At 54.5% G+C, this 22,413-nt stretch overlaps 2 protein-coding genes across 5 annotated transcripts in view; both read right to left on the reverse strand.

The window, feature by feature from the left end:
* The window catches only part of rnf4 (ring finger protein 4), a 66,030-nt gene extending 57,058 nt beyond the window's left edge, over positions 1-8,972 (reverse strand). Inside the window, exon 1 of one of the 2 annotated variants that reach the window (XM_059974165.1) lies at positions 8,895-8,972. In XM_059974165.1, coding sequence (XP_059830148.1) covers positions 8,895-8,897 — 3 coding nt within the window. In that variant the 5' untranslated portion in view covers positions 8,898-8,972. The remainder of the gene's footprint in view (positions 1-8,894) is intronic. The other variant, XM_059974164.1, reaches the window with a different exon arrangement.
* A 5,429-nt stretch (positions 8,973-14,401) lies between these two features.
* cfap99 (cilia and flagella associated protein 99) overlaps positions 14,402-22,413 on the reverse strand; it is a 106,848-nt gene continuing 98,836 nt past the window's right edge. For all 3 annotated transcript variants that reach the window (XM_059974171.1, XM_059974172.1, XM_059974173.1), the window contains exons 14-16: positions 20,326-20,537; positions 19,813-19,990; positions 14,402-14,655 (exon numbers count right to left, since the gene is read on the reverse strand). In XM_059974171.1, coding sequence (XP_059830154.1) covers positions 14,554-14,655; positions 19,813-19,990; positions 20,326-20,537 — 492 coding nt within the window. In that variant the 3' untranslated portion in view covers positions 14,402-14,553. The remainder of the gene's footprint in view (positions 14,656-19,812; positions 19,991-20,325; positions 20,538-22,413) is intronic.

The following is a 22,413-nucleotide window of genomic DNA, read 5'->3' on the forward strand; positions in this document are numbered from 1 at the left end:
GGGGGGCGGAGATGATGGGGACGGGGGGGGGCGGAGATGATGGGGACGGGGGGGGCGGAGATGATGGGGACGGGGGGGAGATGATGGGGACGGGGGGGCGGAGATGATGGGGACGGAGATGATGGGGACGGAGATGATGGGGACGGAGATGATGGGGACGGAGGGGCGGAGATGATGGGGACGGGGGGGGGAGATGATGGGGACGGAGATGATGGGACGGGGGGCGGAGATGATGGGGACGGGGGGGCCGGAGATGATGGGGACGGGGGGGGGAGATGATGGGGACGGGGGGGCGGAGATGCATGGGGGACGGAGATGATGGGGACGGGGGGCGGAGATGATGGGGACGGGGGGCGGAGATGATGGGGACGGAGATGATGGGGACGGGGGGCGGAGATGTTGGGGACGGGGGGGGGCGGAGATGATGGGGACGGGGGGGCGGAGATGATGGGGACGGGGGGGGCGGAGATGTTGGGGACGGGGGGGGCGGAGATGATGGGGACGGGGGGGACGGAGTTGATGGGGACGGAGATGATGGGGACGGGGGGCGGAGATGATGGGGACGGGGGGGGGCGGAGATGATGGGGACGGGGGGGGCGGAGATGATGGGGACGGGGGGGGGCGGAGTTGATGGGGACGGGGGGGGCGGAGATGATGGGGACGGGGGGGGAGATGATGGGGACGGGGGGGCGGAGATGTTGGGGACGGGGGGGGCGGAGATGATGGGGACGGGGGGGCGGAGATGATGGGGACGGGGGGGGCGGAGATGTTGGGGACGGGGGGGCGGAGATGATGGGGACGGGGGGGACGGAGTTGATGGGGACGGGGGGCGGAGATGATGGGACGGGGGGGGGGCGGAGATGATGGGGACGGGGGGCGGAGATGATGGGGACGGGGGGGGGCGGAGATGATGGGACGGGGGGGGCGGAGATGATGGGGACGGGGGGGGAGATGATGGGGACGGGGGGGGCGGAGATGATGGGGACGGAGATGATGGGGACGGAGATGATGGGGACGGAGATGATGGGGACGGAGGGGCGGAGATGATGGGGACGGGGGGGGGCGGAGATGATGGGGACGGGGGGGCGGAGATGATGGGGGACGGGGGGGGGCGGAGATGATGGGGACGGGGGGGGCGGAGATGATGGGGACGGGGGGGGAGATGATGGGGACGGGGGGGCGGAGATGTTGGGGACGGGGGGGGCGGAGATGATGGGGACGGGGGGGCGGAGATGATGGGGACGGGGGGGCGGAGATGTTGGGGACGGGGGGGGCGGAGATGATGGGGACGGGGGGGACGGAGTTGATGGGGACGGAGATGATGGGGACGGGGGGCGGAGATGATGGGGACGGGGGGGGGCGGAGATGATGGGGACGGGGGGGCGGAGATGATGGGGACGGGGGGGGGCGGAGATGATGGGGACGGGGGGGGCGGAGATGATGGGGACGGGGGGGGAGATGATGGGGACGGGGGGGGCGGAGATGATGGGGACGGAGATGATGGGGACGGAGATGATGGGGACGGAGATGATGGGGACGGAGGGGCGGAGATGATGGGGACGGGGGGGGGCGGAGATGATGGGGACGGGGGGCGGAGATGATGGGGACGGGGGGGGGGCGGAGATGATGGGGACGGGGGGGGCGGAGATGATGGGGACGGGGGGGGCGGAGATGATGGGGACGGGGGGGCGGAGATGATGGGGACGGGGGGGGGCGGAGATGATGGGGACGGGGGGGGCGGAGATGATGGGGACGGGGGGGGAGATGATGGGGACGGGGGGGCGGAGATGTTGGGGACGGGGGGGCGGAGATGATGGGGACGGAGATGATGGGGACGGGGGGGCGGAGATGATGGGGACGGGGGGGGAGATGATGGGGACGGGGGGGCGGAGATGATGGGGACGGAGATGATGGGGACGGAGATGATGGGGACGGAGATGATGGGGACGGAGGGGCGGAGATGATGGGGACGGGGGGGGGCGGAGATGATGGGGACGGGGGGCGGAGATGATGGGGACGGGGGGGGGGCGGAGATGATGGGGACGGGGGGGGCGGAGATGATGGGGACGGGGGGGGGCGGAGATGATGGGGACGGGGGGCGGAGATGATGGGGACGGGGGGGGGCGGAGATGATGGGGACGGGGGGGGCGGAGATGATGGGGACGGGGGGGGAGATGATGGGGACGGGGGGGCGGAGATGTTGGGGACGGGGGGGCGGAGATGATGGGGACGGGGGGGCGGAGATGATGGGGACGGGGGGGCGGAGATGTTGGGGACGGGGGGGCGGAGATGATGGGGACGGGGGGGACGGAGTTGATGGGGACGGAGATGATGGGGACGGGGGGCGGAGATGATGGGGACGGGGGGGGGCGGAGATGATGGGGACGGGGGGGCGGAGATGATGGGGACGGGGGGGGGCGGAGATGATGGGGACGGGGGGGGCGGAGATGATGGGGACGGGGGGGGGAGATGATGGGGACGGGGGGGCGGAGATGATGGGGACGGAGATGATGGGGACGGAGATGATGGGGACGGAGGGGCGGAGATGATGGGGACGGGGGGGGCGGAGATGATGGGGACGGGGGGCGGAGATGATGGGGACGGGGGGGGGCGGAGATGATGGGGACGGGGGGGGCGGAGATGATGGGGACGGGGGGGGAGATGATGGGGACGGGGGGGCGGAGATGTTGGGGACGGGGGGGCGGAGATGATGGGGACGGGGGGGCGGAGATGATGGGGACGGGGGGGCGGAGATGTTGGGGACGGGGGGGCGGAGATGATGGGGACGGGGGGGACGGAGTTGATGGGGACGGAGATGATGGGGACGGGGGGCGGAGATGATGGGGACGGGGGGGGGCGGAGATGATGGGGACGGGGGGGCGGAGATGATGGGGACGGGGGGGGGCGGAGATGATGGGGACGGGGGGGGCGGAGATGATGGGGACGGGGGGGGAGATGATGGGGACGGGGGGGCGGAGATGATGGGGACGGAGATGATGGGGACGGAGATGATGGGGACGGAGATGATGGGGACGGAGGGGCGGAGATGATGGGGACGGGGGGGGGAGATGATGGGGACGGAGATGATGGGGACGGGGGGCGGAGATGATGGGGACGGGGGGGCGGAGATGATGGGGACGGGGGGGCGGAGATGATGGGGACGGGGGGGCGGAGATGATGGGGACGGAGATGATGGGGACGGGGGGCGGAGATGATGGGGACGGGGGGGCGGAGATGATGGGGACGGAGATGATGGGGACGGGGGGCGGAGATGTTGGGGACGGGGGGGCGGAGATGATGGGGACGGGGGGGCGGAGATGATGGGGACGGGGGGGCGGAGATGTTGGGGACGGGGGGGCGGAGATGATGGGGACGGGGGGGACGGAGTTGATGGGGACGGAGATGATGGGGACGGGGGGCGGAGATGATGGGGACGGGGGGGGGCGGAGATGATGGGGACGGGGGGGGGGCGGAGATGATGGGGACGGGGGGCGGAGATGATGGGGACGGGGGGCGGAGATGATGGGGACGGGGGGGGGCGGAGATGATGGGGACGGGGGGGGCGGAGATGATGGGGACGGGGGGGGGAGATGATGGGGACGGGGGGGCGGAGATGTTGGGGACGGGGGGGCGGAGATGATGGGGACGGGGGGGCGGAGATGATGGGGACGGGGGGGCGGAGATGTTGGGGACGGGGGGGCGGAGATGATGGGGACGGGGGGACGGAGTTGATGGGGACGGAGATGATGGGGACGGGGGGCGGAGATGATGGGGACGGGGGGGGCGGAGATGATGGGGACGGGGGGGGGCGGAGATGATGGGGACGGGGGGCGGAGATGATGGGGACGGGGGGGGGCGGAGATGATGGGGACGGGGGGGGCGGAGATGATGGGGACGGGGGGGCGGAGATGATGGGGACGGGGGGGCGGAGATGATGGGGACGGAGATGATGGGGACGGAGATGATGGGGACGGAGATGATGGGGACGGAGGGGGCGGAGATGATGGGGACGGGGGGGGGAGATGATGGGGACGGGGGGGCGGAGATGATGGGGACGGAGATGATGGGACGGGGGGCGGAGATGATGGGGACGGGGGGGCGGAGATGATGGGGACGGAGATGATGGGGACGGAGGGGCGGAGATGATGGGGACGGGGGGGGGCGGAGATGATGGGGACGGGGGGGGGCGGAGATGATGGGGACGGGGGGGGGAGATGATGGGGACGGGGGGGCGGAGATGATGGGGACGGAGATGATGGGGACGGGGGGGCGGAGATGATGGGGACGGAGATGATGGGGACGGGGGGCGGAGATGTTGGGGACGGGGGGCGGAGATGATGGGGACGGGGGGGCGGAGATGATGGGACGGGGGGGCGGAGATGATGCGGACGGGGGGGCGGAGATGATGGGTACGGGGGGGGACGGAGATGATGGGGACGGGGGGGGCGGAGATGATGGGGACGGGGGGGGGGAGATGATGGGGACGGGGGGCGGAGATGATGGGGACGGGGGGCGGAGATGATGGGGACGGGGGGGTGGAGATGATGGGTACGGGGGGGGACGGAGATGATGGGGACGGGGGGGGCGGAGATGATGGGGACGGGGGGGCGGAGATGATGGGGACGGGGGGGGCGGAGATGATGGGGACGGGGGGGGGCGGAGATGATGGGGACGGGGGGGCGGAGATGATGGGTACGGGGGGGGACGGAGATGATGGGGACGGGGGGGGGCGGAGATGATGGGGACGGGGGGGGCGGAGATGATGGGGACGGGGGGGGCGGAGATGATGGGGACGGGGGGGGCGGAGATGATGGGGACGGGGGGGCGGAGATGATGGGGAACGAGGGGGGGGCCGAGATGATGGGGACGGGGGGGGCGGAGATGATGGGGACGGGGGGGGTGGAGATGATGGGGACGGGGGGGGGGAGATGATGGGGACGGGGGGCGGAGATGATGGGGACGGGGGGGGGCGGAGATGATGGGGACGGGGGGGGGCGGAGATGATGGGGACGGGGGGGGGCGGAGATGATGGGGACGGGGGGGGAGATGATGGGGACGGGGGGGCGGAGATGATGGGGACGGAGATGATGGGGACGGAGATGATGGGGGACGGAGATGATGGGGACGGAGGGGCGGAGATGATGGGGACGGGGGGGGGAGATGATGGGGACGGGGGGGCGGAGATGATGGGGACGGGGGGCGGAGATGATGGGGACGGGGGGGCGGAGATGATGGGGACGGAGATGATGGGGACGGGGGGCGGAGATGTTGGGGACGGGGGGGCGGAGATGATGGGGACGGGGGGGGCGGAGATGATGGGGACGGGGGGCGGAGATGTTGGGGACGGGGGGGCGGAGATGATGGGGACGGGGGGGACGGAGTTGATGGGGACGGAGATGATGGGGACGGGGGGCGGAGATGATGGGGACGGGGGGGGCGGAGATGATGGGGACGGGGGGGGCGGAGATGATGGGGACGGGGGGGGGAGATGATGGGGACGGGGGGGGGCGGAGATGATGGGGACGGAGGGGCGGAGATGATGGGGACGGGGGGGCGGAGATGATGGGGACGGGGGGGGGGGAGATGATGGGGACGGGGGGGCGGAGATGATGGGGACGGAGATGATGGGGACGGGGGGGCGGAGATGATGGGGACGGAGATGATGGGGACGGGGGGCGGAGATGTTGGGGACGGGGGGGGCGGAGATGATGGGGACGGGGGGGCGGAGATGATGGGGACGGGGGGGCGGAGATGATGGGGACGGGGGGGCGGAGATGATGGGGACGGGGGGGCGGAGATGATGGGTACGGGGGGGGGACGGAGATGATGGGGACGGGGGGGGCGGAGATGATGGGGACGGGGGGGCGGAGATGATGGGGACGGGGGGGGCGGGAGATGATGGGGACGGGGGGGCGGAGATGATGGGGACGGGGGGGGCGGAGATGATGGGGACGGGGGGGGCGGAGATGATGGGGACGGGGGGCGGAGATGATGGGGAACGAGGGGGGGGCCGAGATGATGGGGACGGGGGGGGGCGGAGATGATGGGGACGGGGGGGGGGAGATGATGGGGACGGGGGGGGGAAGATGATGGGGACGGGGGGGGCGGAGATGATGGGGACGGGGGGCGGAGATGATGGGGACGGGGGGGTGGAGATGATGGGTACGGGGGGGGACGGAGATGATGGGGACGGGGGGGGCGGAGATGATGGGGACGGGGGGGCGGAGATGATGGGGACGGGGGGGCGGAGATGATGGGGACGGGGGGGCGGAGATGATGGGGACGGGGGGCGGAGATGATGGGACGGGGGGACGGAGATGATGGGGACGGGGGGCGGAGATGATTGGGACGGGGGGGACGGAGTTGATGGGGACGGAGATGATGGGGACGGGGGGCGGAGATGATGGGGACGGGGGGGGCGGAGATGATGGGGACGGGGGGGGCGGAGATGATGGGGACGGGGGGGGGAGATGATGGGGACGGGGGGGGCGGAGATGATGGGGACGGAGATGATGGGGACGGGGGGGACGGAGTTGATGGGGACGGAGATGATGGGGACGGGGGGGCGGAGATGATGGGGACGGGGGGGGGGCGGAGATGATGGGGACGGGGGGGGGCGGAGATGATGGGGACGGGGGGGGGAGATGATGGGGACGGGGGGGGGCGGAGATGATGGGGACGGAGATGATGGGGACGGAGATGATGGGGACGGAGGGGCGGAGATGATGGGGACGGGGGGGGGGAGATGATGGGGACGGGGGGGCGGAGATGATGGGGACGGAGATGATGGGGACGGGGGGGCGGAGATGATGGGGACGGAGATGATGGGGACGGAGATGATGGGACGGAGATGATGGGGACGGAGATGATGGGGACGGAGATGATGGGGACGGAGATGATGGGGACGGAGGGGCGGAGATGATGGGGACGGGGGGGGGAGATGATGGGGACGGGGGGGCGGAGATGATGGGGACGGAGATGATGGGGACGGGGGGCGGAGATGATGGGGACGGGGGGGCGGAGATGATGGGGACGGAGATGATGGGGGGTACGGGGGGCGGAGATGTTGGGGACGGGGGGGCGGAGATGATGGGGACGGGGGGCGGAGATGATGGGGACGGGGGGGCGGAGATGTTGGGGACGGGGGGGCGGAGATGATGGGGACGGGGGGGACGGAGTTGATGGGGACGGAGATGATGGGGACGGGGGGCGGAGATGATGGGGACGGGGGGGCGGAGATGATGGGGACGGGGGGGGGCGGAGATGATGGGGACGGGGGGGGAGATGATGGGGACGGGGGGGCGGAGATGATGGGGACGGAGGGGCGGAGATGATGGGACGGGGGGGGCGGAGATGATGGGGACGGGGGGGGGGGAGATGATGGGGACGGGGGGGCGGAGATGATGGGGACGGAGATGATGGGGACGGGGGGGCGGAGATGATGGGGACGGAGATGATGGGGACGGGGGGCGGAGATGTTGGGGACGGGGGGGCGGAGATGATGGGGACGGGGGGGCGGAGATGATGGGGACGGGGGGGCGGAGATGATGGGGACGGGGGGGCGGAGATGATGGGGACGGGGGGGCGGAGATGATGGGTACGGGGGGGGGACGGAGATGATGGGGACGGGGGGGGCGGAGTTGATGGGGACGGGGGGCGGAGATGATGGGGACGGGGGGGGGCGGAGATGATGGGGACGGGGGGGCGGAGATGATGGGGACGGAGATGATGGGGACGGGGGGGACGGAGTTGATGGGGACGGAGATGATGGGGACGGGGGGCGGAGATGATGGGGACGGGGGGGGCGGAGATGATGGGGACGGGGGGGGCGGAGATGATGGGGACGGGGGGGGGAGATGATGGGGACGGGGGGGGCGGAGATGATGGGGACGGAGATGATGGGGACGGGGGGGACGGAGTTGATGGGGACGGAGATGATGGGGACGGGGGGCGGAGATGATGGGGACGGGGGGGGGGCGGAGATGATGGGGGACGGGGGGGGCGGAGATGATGGGGACGGGGGGGGCGGAGATGATGGGGACGGGGGGGGGAGATGATGGGGACGGGGGGGGGCGGAGATGATGGGGACGGAGATGATGGGGACGGAGATGATGGGGACGGAGATGATGGGGACGGAGGGGCGGAGATGATGGGACGGGGGGGGGGGAGATGATGGGGACGGGGGGGCGGAGATGATGGGGACGGAGATGATGGGGACGGGGGGCGGAGATGATGGGGACGGGGGGGCGGAGATGATGGGGACGGAGATGATGGGGACGGGGGGCGGAGATGTTGGGGACGGGGGGGCGGAGATGATGGGGACGGGGGGGCGGAGATGATGGGGACGGGGGGGCGGAGATGTTGGGGACGGGGGGGCGGAGATGATGGGGACGGGGGGGCGGAGATGATGGGGACGGGGGGGCGGAGATGTTGGGGACGGGGGGGCGGAGATGATGGGGACGGGGGGGCGGAGATGATGGGGACGGGGGGGACGGAGATGATGGGGACGGGGGGGCGGAGATGATGGGGACGGGGGGGGGCGCGGAAAGATCATGATGTGGGTCTCTGAGGTCTCGGCCCGAAAAGCAACTGTCAATCTGCCTCCAAAGATGCTGTCCCATCACTGGGTTCCTCCGGCTACTCCAGACCAAACTCCCTTCATGTCTCCACTATTTTACTGGAACTTAATATCAGCCCCTTGACTGAGAGAGGTTGAAACGGAAGCCCACGGACCCCATCCCAAGGAGGGAGAGGGGCCGGGCCTTGCCCCGGTTGGCAGGGCAGCACAGACGCCACTCCGGAAAAATCCGTTAACAGAGCCCACGTTAAGCAACACCTGTATTGACCCTCAGAGGCCGCGGCCGAGCAAGAAAATGACAACAAAAATCAATCACCATTCAGAGAAAAAGGAAACCGTTCCACAGCCTCCAGAGCAGTCCCGGGGAATGATGGGAGGAGGACGGCGGCCCGACCACACGTGACCACGCCACTGTAGGACACGCCCCCTTCCGGCAGATCGTTTCCGCCGATTGGTAGCAACCGACCCCGATACTGAATCCATCCACTGATTGGGCAACTATGCCGCCCATCAACTCCGACGGTACAAGGTGAGGTCATTGAAAGGTCACGCGGTGAATTGTGGTGGAGGAGGAGGATGACGCCTGACACTACAGTACCCAGAAGGCCGCAGAAAGTGGTAGTGACGTCACAGGGGCTGATACCAGTTTACCCTCTGAGTTTGTGCTGGGGTGTTGCTTAAACCTCGACAGAAGGATTACATGGCCTTCGGTTTTTTCCCTCAGTCCTGACGAAGGGTTTAAGTTTATTCGGACACAGTGACACGAGAGTACTGGAAGTCTGGAACTCACACACACAAATGCCGGAGGAACTCAGCAAGTCAGGTCGCATCTATGGAGGGAAATAAACAGTCGATATTTCGGGCCGAGATCCTTCTTCAGGGTTGGTTTCCCGAGTTCCTCCAGCATTTTGTGAGTGTTGCCTTAGATACCGTGAAAAATCTGTGCTTTGCAAACTGATCGTTTCAAAATATCGAGGTCGCTCGGAGGCAAAAAGAGTAACAGAGTGCAGAGTGAAGCGTGACAGTCCCAGTGCAGGGTAGTGTCAAGAATGATTGTGAGGTCCAGTCAAGTCTCATAACAGTCGCTGTCCTTCAGTCCTCTAGATGAAACATTAACTGTTTCTCTCTTCAACTGCTGAGCGTTATGCTTTTAGTCTCAGTGGCATGTCCATTTTAACAGTGATCCCAAGCCCAGCTGGGAAAGGGGTAGGGTTGGGAAAAGGGCTTGCAAACCCATCCTTTAACATCTCTGAGCTACAGCAACAGCTCCAAATACCTCAGCCCTGTGAGGAAGGATCTTCTCCCAGGGTGCCACAATAGCACAGCTACTACAGCTTGGGGCATTGGAGTTTAGAGTTCAGAGTCCGAAGACAGCCTGTTTCTTAGGTTAATTAGTCATTGTAAATTTGTCCTGTAATTAGACCGGGGAAGGGTACTGGCAATCCTGCTGGTGAATACAAAGGATTTTGCATTAACTGTATTCCCCTCCACAATCAAATTTCTGAATGGACAATCAACCTATGTACTCTTAACTTTTTCTTTTGCTCTCTTTTTGCACAACTTATTTAATATAATTTTTAATACATTTTTATTATAGTTTACAGCTTTTAAAATTAGATATTGCAATAGACTCCTACCACATAACAACATATTTCATGACAAATGCCAGTGGTATAATACCTAATTCTGATTCTCACTCCATGTCTCTCATGTTTCAGGAATGCAGAAACTGCACAAAAATGTTCAAGTTTACAATTAATTGCAATTCAACCATACATGAATACAGCCAAACAGCATTCCTTGGGGCCAAGATACTAAACACAGAACCAGCAGTCATACAGATGAGACCTCCTTGAATGGAAACTTGGCTCATTGCTGGCCCTACTGACAGCATGGGATTCAGCGACGAGAAGGCCACCTTTCATAAACCACAGGCATCTGGGGTCAGTATGATTAGGGGATCAACCAAACAGGAGTGCCATGAGGTTCCAATTAGACCTTGATTTGGGTGAATGCTGCCCATACACAATTATCAGTTGGCAAAAAATAACAGATCGTACAGTGTGTAAAATTATGAAGAAAGTATATTTACAAATTTCAGCTTAATTGAACAGTTTGTAGGACAAAAAAAAGGGTGCATTACAGTTAAAACCAGCCTAAGTGTGCACATTAGCTCATCTTGAAGTTGTCTTTTTACTCAGGTCTGAACCCACGGTCTGTGTGAAAGCACACACCACATTCTGAACTTCGCTCAAGATCCATTTCAAACAAATGGGTAATCTCTTGGGAGTATTCCTCTTTGGAGTCATTCATCTGCACAAAGCACTTTGTGCAATGCGGATGCTCTTTCCTACGGCATCTTCAGCCATCTTCCCTCATGTCCTCTCCACAGCCCTTGCCAAACAAAAAACACCCGGGAACCACACTGTTCATCACAAATCTCCCTCTGCCATGCTCTCTCGAACTTTCTCCCAATTACACTGGCCTGATTGGCTGACACAACATTCCTGTTGAACATCATAGCCTCTTTTAGCTGAAACCAAACATTCCAAAAGCAAAACACACTGCTTTTACAGAACTGTTAAAATGAAATTCTTACCGAACTGCAGTAAAAATCTTAACCAGGGCATTACACACAGCACAAGGCACATACAGCTCATATAAAATAGTCTCACAGAAAAAGGATAGTTCAAGTCCCAGAGTCCATGAATGTTGCAGCAGTCGGCAGTTGAACAGGAATTAGCTTGACTTCCACTCAGCGAATACTGGGGGGCAGCCCTGACTCCAGCCAGGACACCACGCCACACCTCTCTCTTAGATGACTGCAAACAGATGACACTGCAGCCTGAGGCCCAGTCCTTTTTACAACCAAGGCCACTCACCAGTAAACCAGTGAATCGAACTTGCAGCATTCCACATTAACAATGCCAAACAGGGTCTTGTGATCACAAGGAAAGTGGCTGAGACAATCACTTGCTGCTCGGCTGCACGCTACCTACACGCAGCAACCCTGACGTGCCTCTGTTGCAGGCACCACTTCCAGCTCCTTCAGTTTCTCTGCCAACAACAACTTGCGGGTACTTAAAGCTCTAAACATCCAGCCAGGTCTTGCGATCATAAAAAAATACGCTTCAAAAAGCCAATAAAACTTTTGGTTGGCCCCATAGAAGCTGCTAAATCCAAGTGCACTGCTGCCTTATTGCTGGTGTTGCCAGGACTTGGACAGTTGGAATTGGAATACAGGCCAAGTGCTGGCAAATGGAATTGGCTTGGAGGGATTGGACAGGCTAGATGCAGGAGGATTGTTTCCGATGTTGGGGAAGTCCAGAACGAGGGGTCACAGTTTAAGGATAAAGGGGAAGCCTTTTAGGACCAAGATGAGGGGAAACTTCTTCACACAGAGACTGGTGAATCTGTGGAATTCTCTGCCACAGGGAAACAGTTGAGGCCGGTTCATTGGCTATATTTAAGAGGAAGTTAGATATGGCCCTTGTGGCTAAAGGGATCAGGGGAGAAAGCAGGTACAGGGTTCTGAGTTGGATGATCTGCCATGATCATACTGAATGGTGGTGCAGGCTCGAAGGGCTGAATAGCCTACTCCTGCACCTATTTTCTATGTTTCTATGTTGGTAGATGGGCTGAAGGGCCTGTTTCTGCGCTCTGTGAGGAAATCTTTGGAACTTTTCCACCTTGTTATCTCTTGGCTGAGGGGGTTTGAAATGAGTGTCTGTTCTTGGAGGCTGGTGTCTGTCGTATACATTAAATGATCTGACCCACACATTGCCATTCACTGTTGTTGAGAAAATCTCAGGTGGTGACGAGGTGGCACCCAGGAGCGAGACAGATTGACTGGTTGAGTGGATTCACAACGAAAACCTTGCCGTCCCTTCAGGAGAAGGTAATCGCGAGAACACACACCAGTCAGTGAGCAGCTTCAAGTTGATGGACATCAGCATCTCAGAGGATCTGTCCTGGGCCCAACATATTGATGCAGTGACAGAGGAAGCACACCACTGGCATTAGGAGTTTGAGAAGATTTAGTGTGTTACCAGAGAGAACTGTGAATTTCTACAGCTGTACCGTGGACAGCAATCTGACTAGTTGCATCGTAGCCTGGAATGAAGGCTCCATTGCAGAGGACTGCAAGGGGCTGCTGAGGGTTGTAAACTCAGCCAGCTCCAGCACTGGCACAACACAATCCTCAGCACTATCCAGGACATCTTCAAAAAGGCAATGCCTCAAGAAGATGACATCCTTAATTAAGGACCCTCAGTATCCAGGACATGTCCTTTTCTTATCACTACCATTAGGGAGGAGGTACAGGAGCATGAGAGATTCTTTGGCTCTACCATCAGATAGGCACAGTAGTGTAGTAGTCAGCAACCAGCAACCAAGGTTCAATTCCTGCCCCTGCCTGTAAGGAGTTTGTATGTTCTCTCTGTGACTGCATGTGTTTCTTCCAGGTGTTCCAGTTTCCTCCCACAGTCCAAAGACATACCAGTTGGCAGGTTAATTGGACGTTGCAAATTGTCCAGTGATTAGGCAAGGGTTAAATTGGGGTATTGCTGGGTGGTGTGCTCAAACGGCCAGAAGGGCCTATTCAACGCTGTATCTCAATAAATAAATTTCTGAACAGTCCATGATTTGTTCTCGTATTTGATCTTTATGTCCTGCATAGTACGGCCGTCATAAAAAATTTCATGTGATGTAAGTTACTGATAATAAATTTTATTCTGATTTATTGTTAGAAATGTTGGTTAATAAATTGAGTCTACTTGTTAATTTTATACATTGATAGATACTCTTTAGTATTCAAGGGGTTAATTCACATTTGGGTTCCAGCATGCAAAACTTCCTTTCCATTTTATATAAATAAAACAGAGAAATGGAGAGGAGGAAGAGGTGGGGCTGGTGGCTGTAACATGCCTCTTCCTGTTTTTTTTTAATGTAAATAAAACAAACAAGGAGAAAACACAAAGTGCAGGAATTCAGCAGGTCCGGCAGCATCTACGGAAATATATAAACAGTCAACGTTTTGGCCGAGTGCCTTCTTCTTCATCTCTATCTTTTCCACCTTCCCCCTCAATGTATCTCACAACACTTTGAACTCCTTCCCCTCCCCCCACCTCCTTATCCTGGCTTCTGCCCCCTTCCTTTCCAGTCCTGATGGAGGGTCTCAGCCTTATTCTCCTCCTTAGGTGCTGCCTGATCTGCTGAGTTACTCCAGCATTTTGTGTGTGTTACTCTGGATTTCCAGCATCTACAGAATCTCTTATGTCCATGACATCAGTACTCATTCCCCTCAGCTTTGTAGACCCAGTATCTGTCACTTGACTGAACACAGATGCAAAACATTTATTCAAGAGTTCCCCCATCTCTTTGATCACGCTGATATTCCCTTTTGGTTTTTGTGTCGCTATGGAAGCTCTTGGGATTCTCTTTCACCTTGTCTGCCAGAGCAACCTCGTGTCCCCTTTTTGCCCACCTGTTTTCACTCTGAGGAGCTCGCTTTCATTTCTTGCACTCCTCATTTGATCCTAGCTGCCTATATGTAATATATTAACATGGCCTCAGTATCCCTCGAAAACCAAAGTTCCCTGAACCTGTTAGCCTTGCACAAATTCTGTACTCTCAATATTTCACTTTTTGAGGACTTCCTACTTACCAAGCAACCTGCCCCAATCCATGCCCGCCAGATCCTTTCTGATGCCATCAAGATTAGAATCTCAACCCAAGGGCCAAACCAGTGAAATAATGATTGCAAGTGTTTGGTGATAGATTCAATTTTTTTAAGGAAGCATGAGAATGAGAGAGAAATTTTTTGAAAGCATGATTACTTTTATTGGGAATATCATTACTTCTTGAGATAATTAATTAATCTTGCTTCTTTAAAAATACCATTGGATTTAGTTTGCAGGGCTTGACTTTTTAAGGTAAATGTCTTCTGTCTCCTCAATCCACAAAACCCCATGTAACTAGGATGCTTTGGGACTCACTTCTGCGCGAAGGTTAAGCAGCTGGACCTTGCGTTCGCGGCTGTCCTCCAGGTTCCGCCACCAACGTTCTTCAGTTGCTCTCTAAAGCGAATTATTTACAAACATTTCAGATTTCAGATCACATGTACTGATGTGTATTTAATATTTCAGTTATATTTGAGTAATCATATATATATATATAAATATAGTTCAATTAAGTAGTTAATTACAGGTTATATGTAAAAATACTTTAACTGCACACATCATTATGCCTCCACATGATGCAATCGGGCCTCACTAAATTAAGGACAAAGTAGACCTGCATTTCAGTTTCCCATCTTCATTTGAATCAATTTACTGTTTTGAAGTTACTAAACATGACATACACATTGAAGCACGCAGTGAAATGGGTTATTTGTGTTAACAGTCAGCAGATTCAGATTATTTATTTACCACACGGACACTGCTGTGTTAACAACCAACACACCCAAGGATGTGCTGAGGGCAGCCACACACTCCAGCGCCAACACTGCAAGCCCACAGCACTTGGAAGAACAGAACAAGCAACAAAACAACAACAGATAAACAAGACCTGTTTCATCCCAGATTCCTCCTGATTCCCTTTTGGTTTGTTAGTGGATCTCTTAGACCATAGAACCAGACTGTAAGATATAGGAGTTACCTGGTGACTGTAACTTGCCCCAAGTGGGTAGGGAAGTGTTAAAAGGCAGAGACAGTTGAGGGGTGGGTTGTACGGGGTGTCCGGGGAGAGGTAGCGCCTCTGGTGAAGGGGCTTGTCATGTCCACTCCAGGGCAGCTCACTCACCCTTGGTCCCCTCTGGACACTCAGCTCTCACCAGTGGTTTCAAGTAGCTGTTTGCATGTACTCCGCTTTGACAGGCGGACTCAAACAGATGAGAGTAGCCTCATACCCTGGTGAGACAGGGACATGCCTGTCTGAGCATGTGAGGCAAGCTCTGGTGGACTGGGTTCTGCATTGCTCCATGGAGAGTGAAGGGCATGATGAGTCAGAAGAGGTCAAGGAAGACCCCAGTTGGGACGACTGCTCGTACCACTAGGCCCAGATTTCTGAGGTCAGGAGAGAGAAACTGCCCTGTGCAATGGCTTTTCCAGTTTAAAAACTCTCCTGCACAGATTTCCTGTCATCGATGGAAACCACCAGTTGAGGGGAATGTGGGGAGACTCAAATAGGATGGTGTCAATGTACATGGTGGCTATCGCAATCTCTGAGGTGTTGAGAATGAGAAATACAACTGTAACAACCAAAAATATTATAGATCTCCAAATAAAAACAAAATGAAAATGTAAAGGGGATTATCCCTTGTTGAGTGGAGACCATGGTAGAGATGTTGCAGTTTTGCAAGGAACTACTGGTGAATGAGTGATAGGAAGTTGAATGATTCTCATTTAGAATTTTGCTTTTTTAATATTAAAATTGCTTAATTTTAAATCAAAAAGTATCCCTTAAGTCTTGACAGCTTTGTATTTCATTCCTCGCAACACAGGAAGCAGCCAATCAGCCCAGCCTACACTGGGTCTCAGAGCAATCTCACTCCCCTTTCTCTCGCATATCCACAAACACTACCTGATTCTCCTAACACCAGGTACAACTTTACAGTGAGCTCAAAGTTCCTGCACAACGACTCTCTCTGTGGCCAGGCATTTTTATGTGAAGCACATTGGATGGAGGATGTGCAGTGTGAAATCCAGACACTAGATGGTGCCGTTGAATGCCTGGAGGAACTTGGTGGACCAAGCAGCATCTGTGAGAGGGAGTAGGGGAGGAATTTTCAGTATTTCAGCTGGAAGTCTGCAACAGGCTTGCATCTCAGTGGAAGCTGCAGCCTCAGTTGCATCTGCTCCAGTGGTAAAGGATATGAGCTTTCCCTGACCAAAGGTATGAGCAACTTGGGATTTAAAAGCAATCCCAGCTCCTGGTGTGAACACTTAAAGATTAAAGATCTTAAATCTCTGGTTGTTCACGTTTTTTAAAACAATTACCTTTAGTTGTTGGAATCAGAATCAGGTTTATTATTACCGGCATGTGTCGTTGTGGTTCACTATGTATACCTGTCTGGACATGCCCCTCTGCTGACTGCTCCTGTGGCTTCTCCCACAGACCCCTGTATAAAGGCGATTGGAGGCACTGCTCCCCCCCCCCCCCCCCGTCTCCAAGATGCTGTGCTCCGTTTTGCTGCTAATAAAAGCCTATCGTTCGCCTCCCATCTCCAAGAGTTATTGATGGTGCATCAATCGTAAAATTTGTTAACAGAGGAAATAAATAAATCAATTACAGTATATGTATATTGAATAGATTAAAATTGTGCAAAAACAGAAATAATATATATTTAAAAAGTGAGGTAGTGTTCACAGGTTCAATGTCCATTTATGAATCAGATGGCAGAGGGGAAAAAGCTGTTCCTGAATTGCTGAGTGTGTGCCTTCAGGCTTCTGTACCTCTTACCTAATGGTAACAGTGAGAAAAGGGCATGCCCTGGGTGCTGGAGGTCCTTAATAATGGACGCTGTCTTTCTGAGACACCGCTCCTTGAAAATATCCTGGGTACTTTGTTAGCTAGTACCCAAGATGGAGCCGTCTAAATTTATGACCCTCTGCCGCCTCTTTCGGTCCTGTGCAGTAGCACCCCCCTCCCCCAATACCAGACAGTGATGCAGCCTGTCACAATGCTCTCCACGGTACAACTATAGAAGTTTTTGAGAGTATCTGTTGACATGCCAAATCTCTTCAAACTCCTAACAAAGTACAGTCGCTGTCTTGCCTTCTTTAGCTACATCTATATGTTGGGACAAGGTTAGATCCTCTGAGATCTTGACACCAAGGAACTTGAAGCTGCTCACTCTCTCCACTTCTGATCCCTTTATGGGGATTGGTATGTGTTCCTTCGTCTTACCCTTCCTGAAGTCTACAATCAGCTCTTCTGTCTTACTGACGTTGAGTGCACGGTTGTTGCTGCAACACCACTCCAATAGTTGGTATATCTCACTCCTGTACGCCCTCTCATCTCCATCTGAGACTCTACCAACAATGGTTGCATTATCAGCAAATATATAGATGTTTTTTGAGCTATGCCTAGCTACACAGTCATGTGTATATAGAGAGTAGAGCAGTGGGCTAAGCACACACCCCTGAGGTGCACCAGTGTTGATCGTCAGCGAGGAGAGGATATTATCACCAATCCACACAGATTGTGGTCTTCTGGTTAGGAAGTTGAGGATCCAATTGCAGAGGGAGGTACAGAGGCCCAGATTTGGCAACTTCTGAATCAGGATTGTGGGAATGATGGTATTAAATGCTGAGCTATCGTTACTGAACAGCATCCTGACATAGGTGTTTGTATTGTCCAGGTGTTCTAAGGCTGTATGAAATGCTATTGAGACTGCATCTGCTATTGACCTGTTGTGGCAATAGTCAAATTGAAATGGGTCCAGGTCCTTGCTGAGGGAAGAGTTCAGTCTAGTCATGACCAACCTCTCTAAGCATTTCATCATTGTAAATATACATCATAATATCAAATCATACAGTAAACTGCATCATTTGAGTCAATGCTCAACGTAGTTCGAAGATGTGCTGGGGACTGCTCGCAAGTGTTGACATGATTCTCATGTGCACAACTTACTAACCCTAATCTGTACATCTGTGGACTGTGGGAGGAAACTGGAGCACCCAGAGGAAACCCATGCAGTCACAGGGGGAATGCACAAACTCCTTGCAGACAGCGGGAGGGAATTGAACCTCAAACAGCGATCGCTGGCATTGTAAAGCAATGTGCTAACCACGACACAAAAACCCTAGGCTGATCACAGGACAATTTACAATGACCAGTTAACCTTCTCACTGGTGCTGCATGTCTTTGGACTGTGGGAGGAGACCCATGTGACCACGGGGAGAACAGACAGGAACTGAACCCTGATCGATCATTGCTGGCGCTGTGAGACAATTGGGCTAATTGCTGTGCTACAGATAATGTGCAGTGCTGGTAGATGATGTCACACTGGTCTTAAAGGTGCTAAATAGGTGACAATAGCAGTCCTGCTGAAGGGATTTGGCCCAAAATGTCCACTGTACTTTTTTTCCCCGTTGATGCTGCCTGGCCTGCTGAGTTCCTCCAGCATTTTGTGTGTGTGACAATAGCACACAGTTTGTCTGTGATTTCAATTGCTTTTATTTTTTAAAAAAAATGTACAAAATAGAATTGTATTAATCTGGGAATTTGGCAGGCACATATCAATAAGATTGAAAGAATGCAGGGAATTACTGGGATGTTGCCAGGATGCAGTGACCTGAATTATAGGGAAAGGTTAAATCTGTTAGGAATATTTTCCCTGGTGCATAGCAGAGATTTGATCGAGGTATACAGAATTATGAGGGCTATAAATGGGGTAAATGCAAGCAGACTTTTTCCACTGAGATTGGGTCAGACTACAGGTCACAGTTTGGGGAACTTGAGGGGAACCTCTTTATTCAGAGGGTGGTAAGAGTGTGGAACGAGTCGCCAACACAAGTGGTGAATGTGGGTTCAATTGCAACACGAGAGAAATTGGGTACATGGATGGGAGGGGAATGGAGGGCTATCATGCAGGTGTGTGTTGATGGGACTAGGCCGAATAATAGTTTGGCACAGACTAGATGGGCCAAAGGGTCTGTTTCTGTGCTTGAGTACTCTGTGATTCTATGTCCCTTTCTGGATTTATGCCACAGTCATCATTTTATATCTGACAGCCAGATCAAGGCCAGGAGGCTAAAACTCGCCTACTCCCATGTGGTCCTGAAACTTTTGAAGGAAACTAAGTAGCAAGAAAAATACCTTGGGAAAAAAATCCAAGAAAGCACAATAGTGACTTAACAATTACCTCTGCGTGGGAAGGAGGTGATAAATTGGACATGGGGTGAGCTGACACCCATCAGCTAGGAGGATAGGCACAGGCAAGTTAATGAATTAGGAACTCTCCAAAACTCATGTATAGCTGAAGGCAGCAAGGATTGAGAAGAATGGGGAAAAAAAGCTCATGGAATTCTTCACGATCTTAAGGGAAGGAACAAGAAAGTTTTGAATCTTTATAAAATGTCAAATTTTTGCTTCTACCGAATCTGGGCTTAAAACATGAGATCTCTCTTCACCCTTCGGTGTCCTGAATTTCAAAAAAGATGTTACAATTAAACTTCTGAACAAATCCCTTGCCTGTGGTTATTTGTAGAGAATCACAGTAATGTGCATACCCTCTCTGAAGCCCTGGGGCCTTGAACTCTTTGCAGATTTTCCTTTGTCTTCTCCTTGTGCATTTTTATCAATTGACGATGTTCCTTTTTCGTTTCTTCCAGTTTATTCCGAAGTTCAACTAACTGCTGGTTACCTGAGATAAGTTTGGACAACTTGAGTTTCTTCAACTCCTCCTCTCTGTGTTTAACAAAAAGAATTAGAATCAAAATCAGGTTTATTATCACTGGCACGTGTTGTGAAATTTGTTATTTTGCAGCAGCAGTACATTGCAAATACATAAAGTATTTATTTAATTATTGATTGATTGACATATAGTGTGGAAAGGCCCCATCTGGCCCTTCAGGCTGAGCCAACCTAAAATTAAAATATGAAAGAAAATTGGTGGGATAAAGGCTAGATTAATCTTAGAGTAAGTTAAAAAGTTGGCACAACATTTGGGCTGAAGGGCCTGTCCTGTCCTGTGCTGTGATGTTCTATGTTCTAAACCTGGACATGGATTTGAACACACATACCTGTGCCTGAAAGCTGCTTGTTTGCTCAGGGCTTCTCTGTTCAAGGAGATCTGTTCCAGTTTATCCAGAAGGAGCTGCTCCTTTTCTTGTCTTTCATTAATAATCCGGTCTCGTTTCTCCTCTTCTTCCTTAACCTGAGCCTCCTTCAGTAAGCCCAAGCGCTCTCGTAACTCCAGTAAAGACATCTCATCCAAAAGGTCATGACCTGCTGGCTGTGGTTCAATAACATGGCTTCCATTGAACACATTTACATGCATCAAATATTGAGCACATTTACATGACGGCCTTCTCCCCGTAACATGATGCCCTTATTAACCAAGAATCTATCAAACTCCGCTTGAACTATACCCAATGACGTGGCCTCCACAGCCATCTGTGACAATGAGTTCCACACATTTCATCTGACTGTAAGACATTGGAGAAGAATTAGGCCATTCATCCCAGGGAATCTGCACTGCAATTCGATCATGGGTGATTTATATTCCGTCTCAACCCCATCCTCCTCCTTCCTCCTCATCACTTTTGACTCTTACTAATCAAGAATCTATCAACCTCTTCTTTAAATATTCCCAATGATGTGGCCTCCACAGCCATCCGTGGCAATGAATTCCACAGATTCAAAACCCTCTGGTTAAAGAAATTTCTCCTCATATCTGTTCTAAAGGGATATCCTTTTATTCCGAGCCTGTGCCCTCTGGCCCAAACTCTCCATAAGAAAACATTTCCATTCTATCTAGGCCTTTCAATATTCTGTACTTTTCAATGAGATGGCACCTCACTTTCCTAAACCTCAGCGAGTACAGGCCCAGAGCCATCAAATGCTCCTAATACATTGTCCCATTCATTCCCGGGATGATTCATGTAAACCTCCTCTGGACCATCTCCAATGCCAACACACTTTTTCTTCGATTTGGGGCCCAAAACTGCTCACAATACTCCAAAAGTGGTCTGATTTATTAAGTCACAGCATTAGATCCTTGCTTTTATATTCCAGTCCTCTTGAAATGAATGCAAACATTGCACTTGCCTTCACAGTCAGCAGGAGAACATGCAGGCAGACAGGACCAAGAGACTTGTTTCCACAAATTGTAGAGCATTGGGTGAAATCATAAGGAAATATCAAATATTTTATAGCAAGTTACAGAAAAAAGTCTTTCCCTCAAAAAAAAATGATGGTCTTATTCAACTTTGACCCTGGGTAAATCAAACTGGTCCTTTATATAGTTGCTCAGTGATATCACTGTATTTAAAGCTGAACTAATTCCACAGCAATCTGATAACCTGTTTTGCTAAATTACTGTGTTCTAGGCTGTGAAGATAAACATTGCACCCAATCCTTCCTTAAACCAAGAAAAGCTTGCTTCAGAATGAAGTCTATGCAAAGATCTAAAGATTTAAAGATTAGCTTTATAAGCACAAGAGATTCTACAGATGCTGGAAATCCAGATGCTGGACCCTGATGAAGGGTTTAGGCCAGAAGTATTGATTCTCTACGCTTTTCCATTGATACTGTCTGACGTGAAGATTAGCTTTATTTGTTAAATAAAGTGAAGTGCGTCATTTGCCTCAAGGACCAACACAGTCAGTCCCAAGGATGTGCTGGAGGCAGTCGGTAGCTTCCAGCACCAATGTAGCATGCCCACAGCTTACTAAGCCTAACCCGTGAGACTCTGGGATGCGGGAGGAAACTCACGTGGTCACGGGGAGAACGTACAAACTGCTGGTGAAAAGTTGTGCAGATATGATTTACTGGCATGGTCAATTCACTCCTTCCATGCTGAATCTAACTTTTCTCTTTTCAAAGTTCAAAGTAAATTTATTATCAAAGTACATATATGTCACCATATAAAATTCTGAGACTCATTTACTTGTGAGCATTCACAGTCAATACAAAGAATTAAAGTAGAATATATGAAAAATTACACACAACCAATGTGTCAAATGCAACCAGTTAAAGAAATATAAAAACAAAAACAAAATAATAAATAACTAATATTGGGAACATGAGTTGTTGAGTCCTTGAAAGTGAGTCCATAGCTTGTGGAATCAGTTCAGTGTTGGGATGAGTGAAGTTATCCCCTCTGGTTC

This window comes from Hypanus sabinus, chromosome 7, assembly GCF_030144855.1.
Source record: "Hypanus sabinus isolate sHypSab1 chromosome 7, sHypSab1.hap1, whole genome shotgun sequence".
NCBI lineage: Eukaryota > Metazoa > Chordata > Chondrichthyes > Myliobatiformes > Dasyatidae > Hypanus > Hypanus sabinus.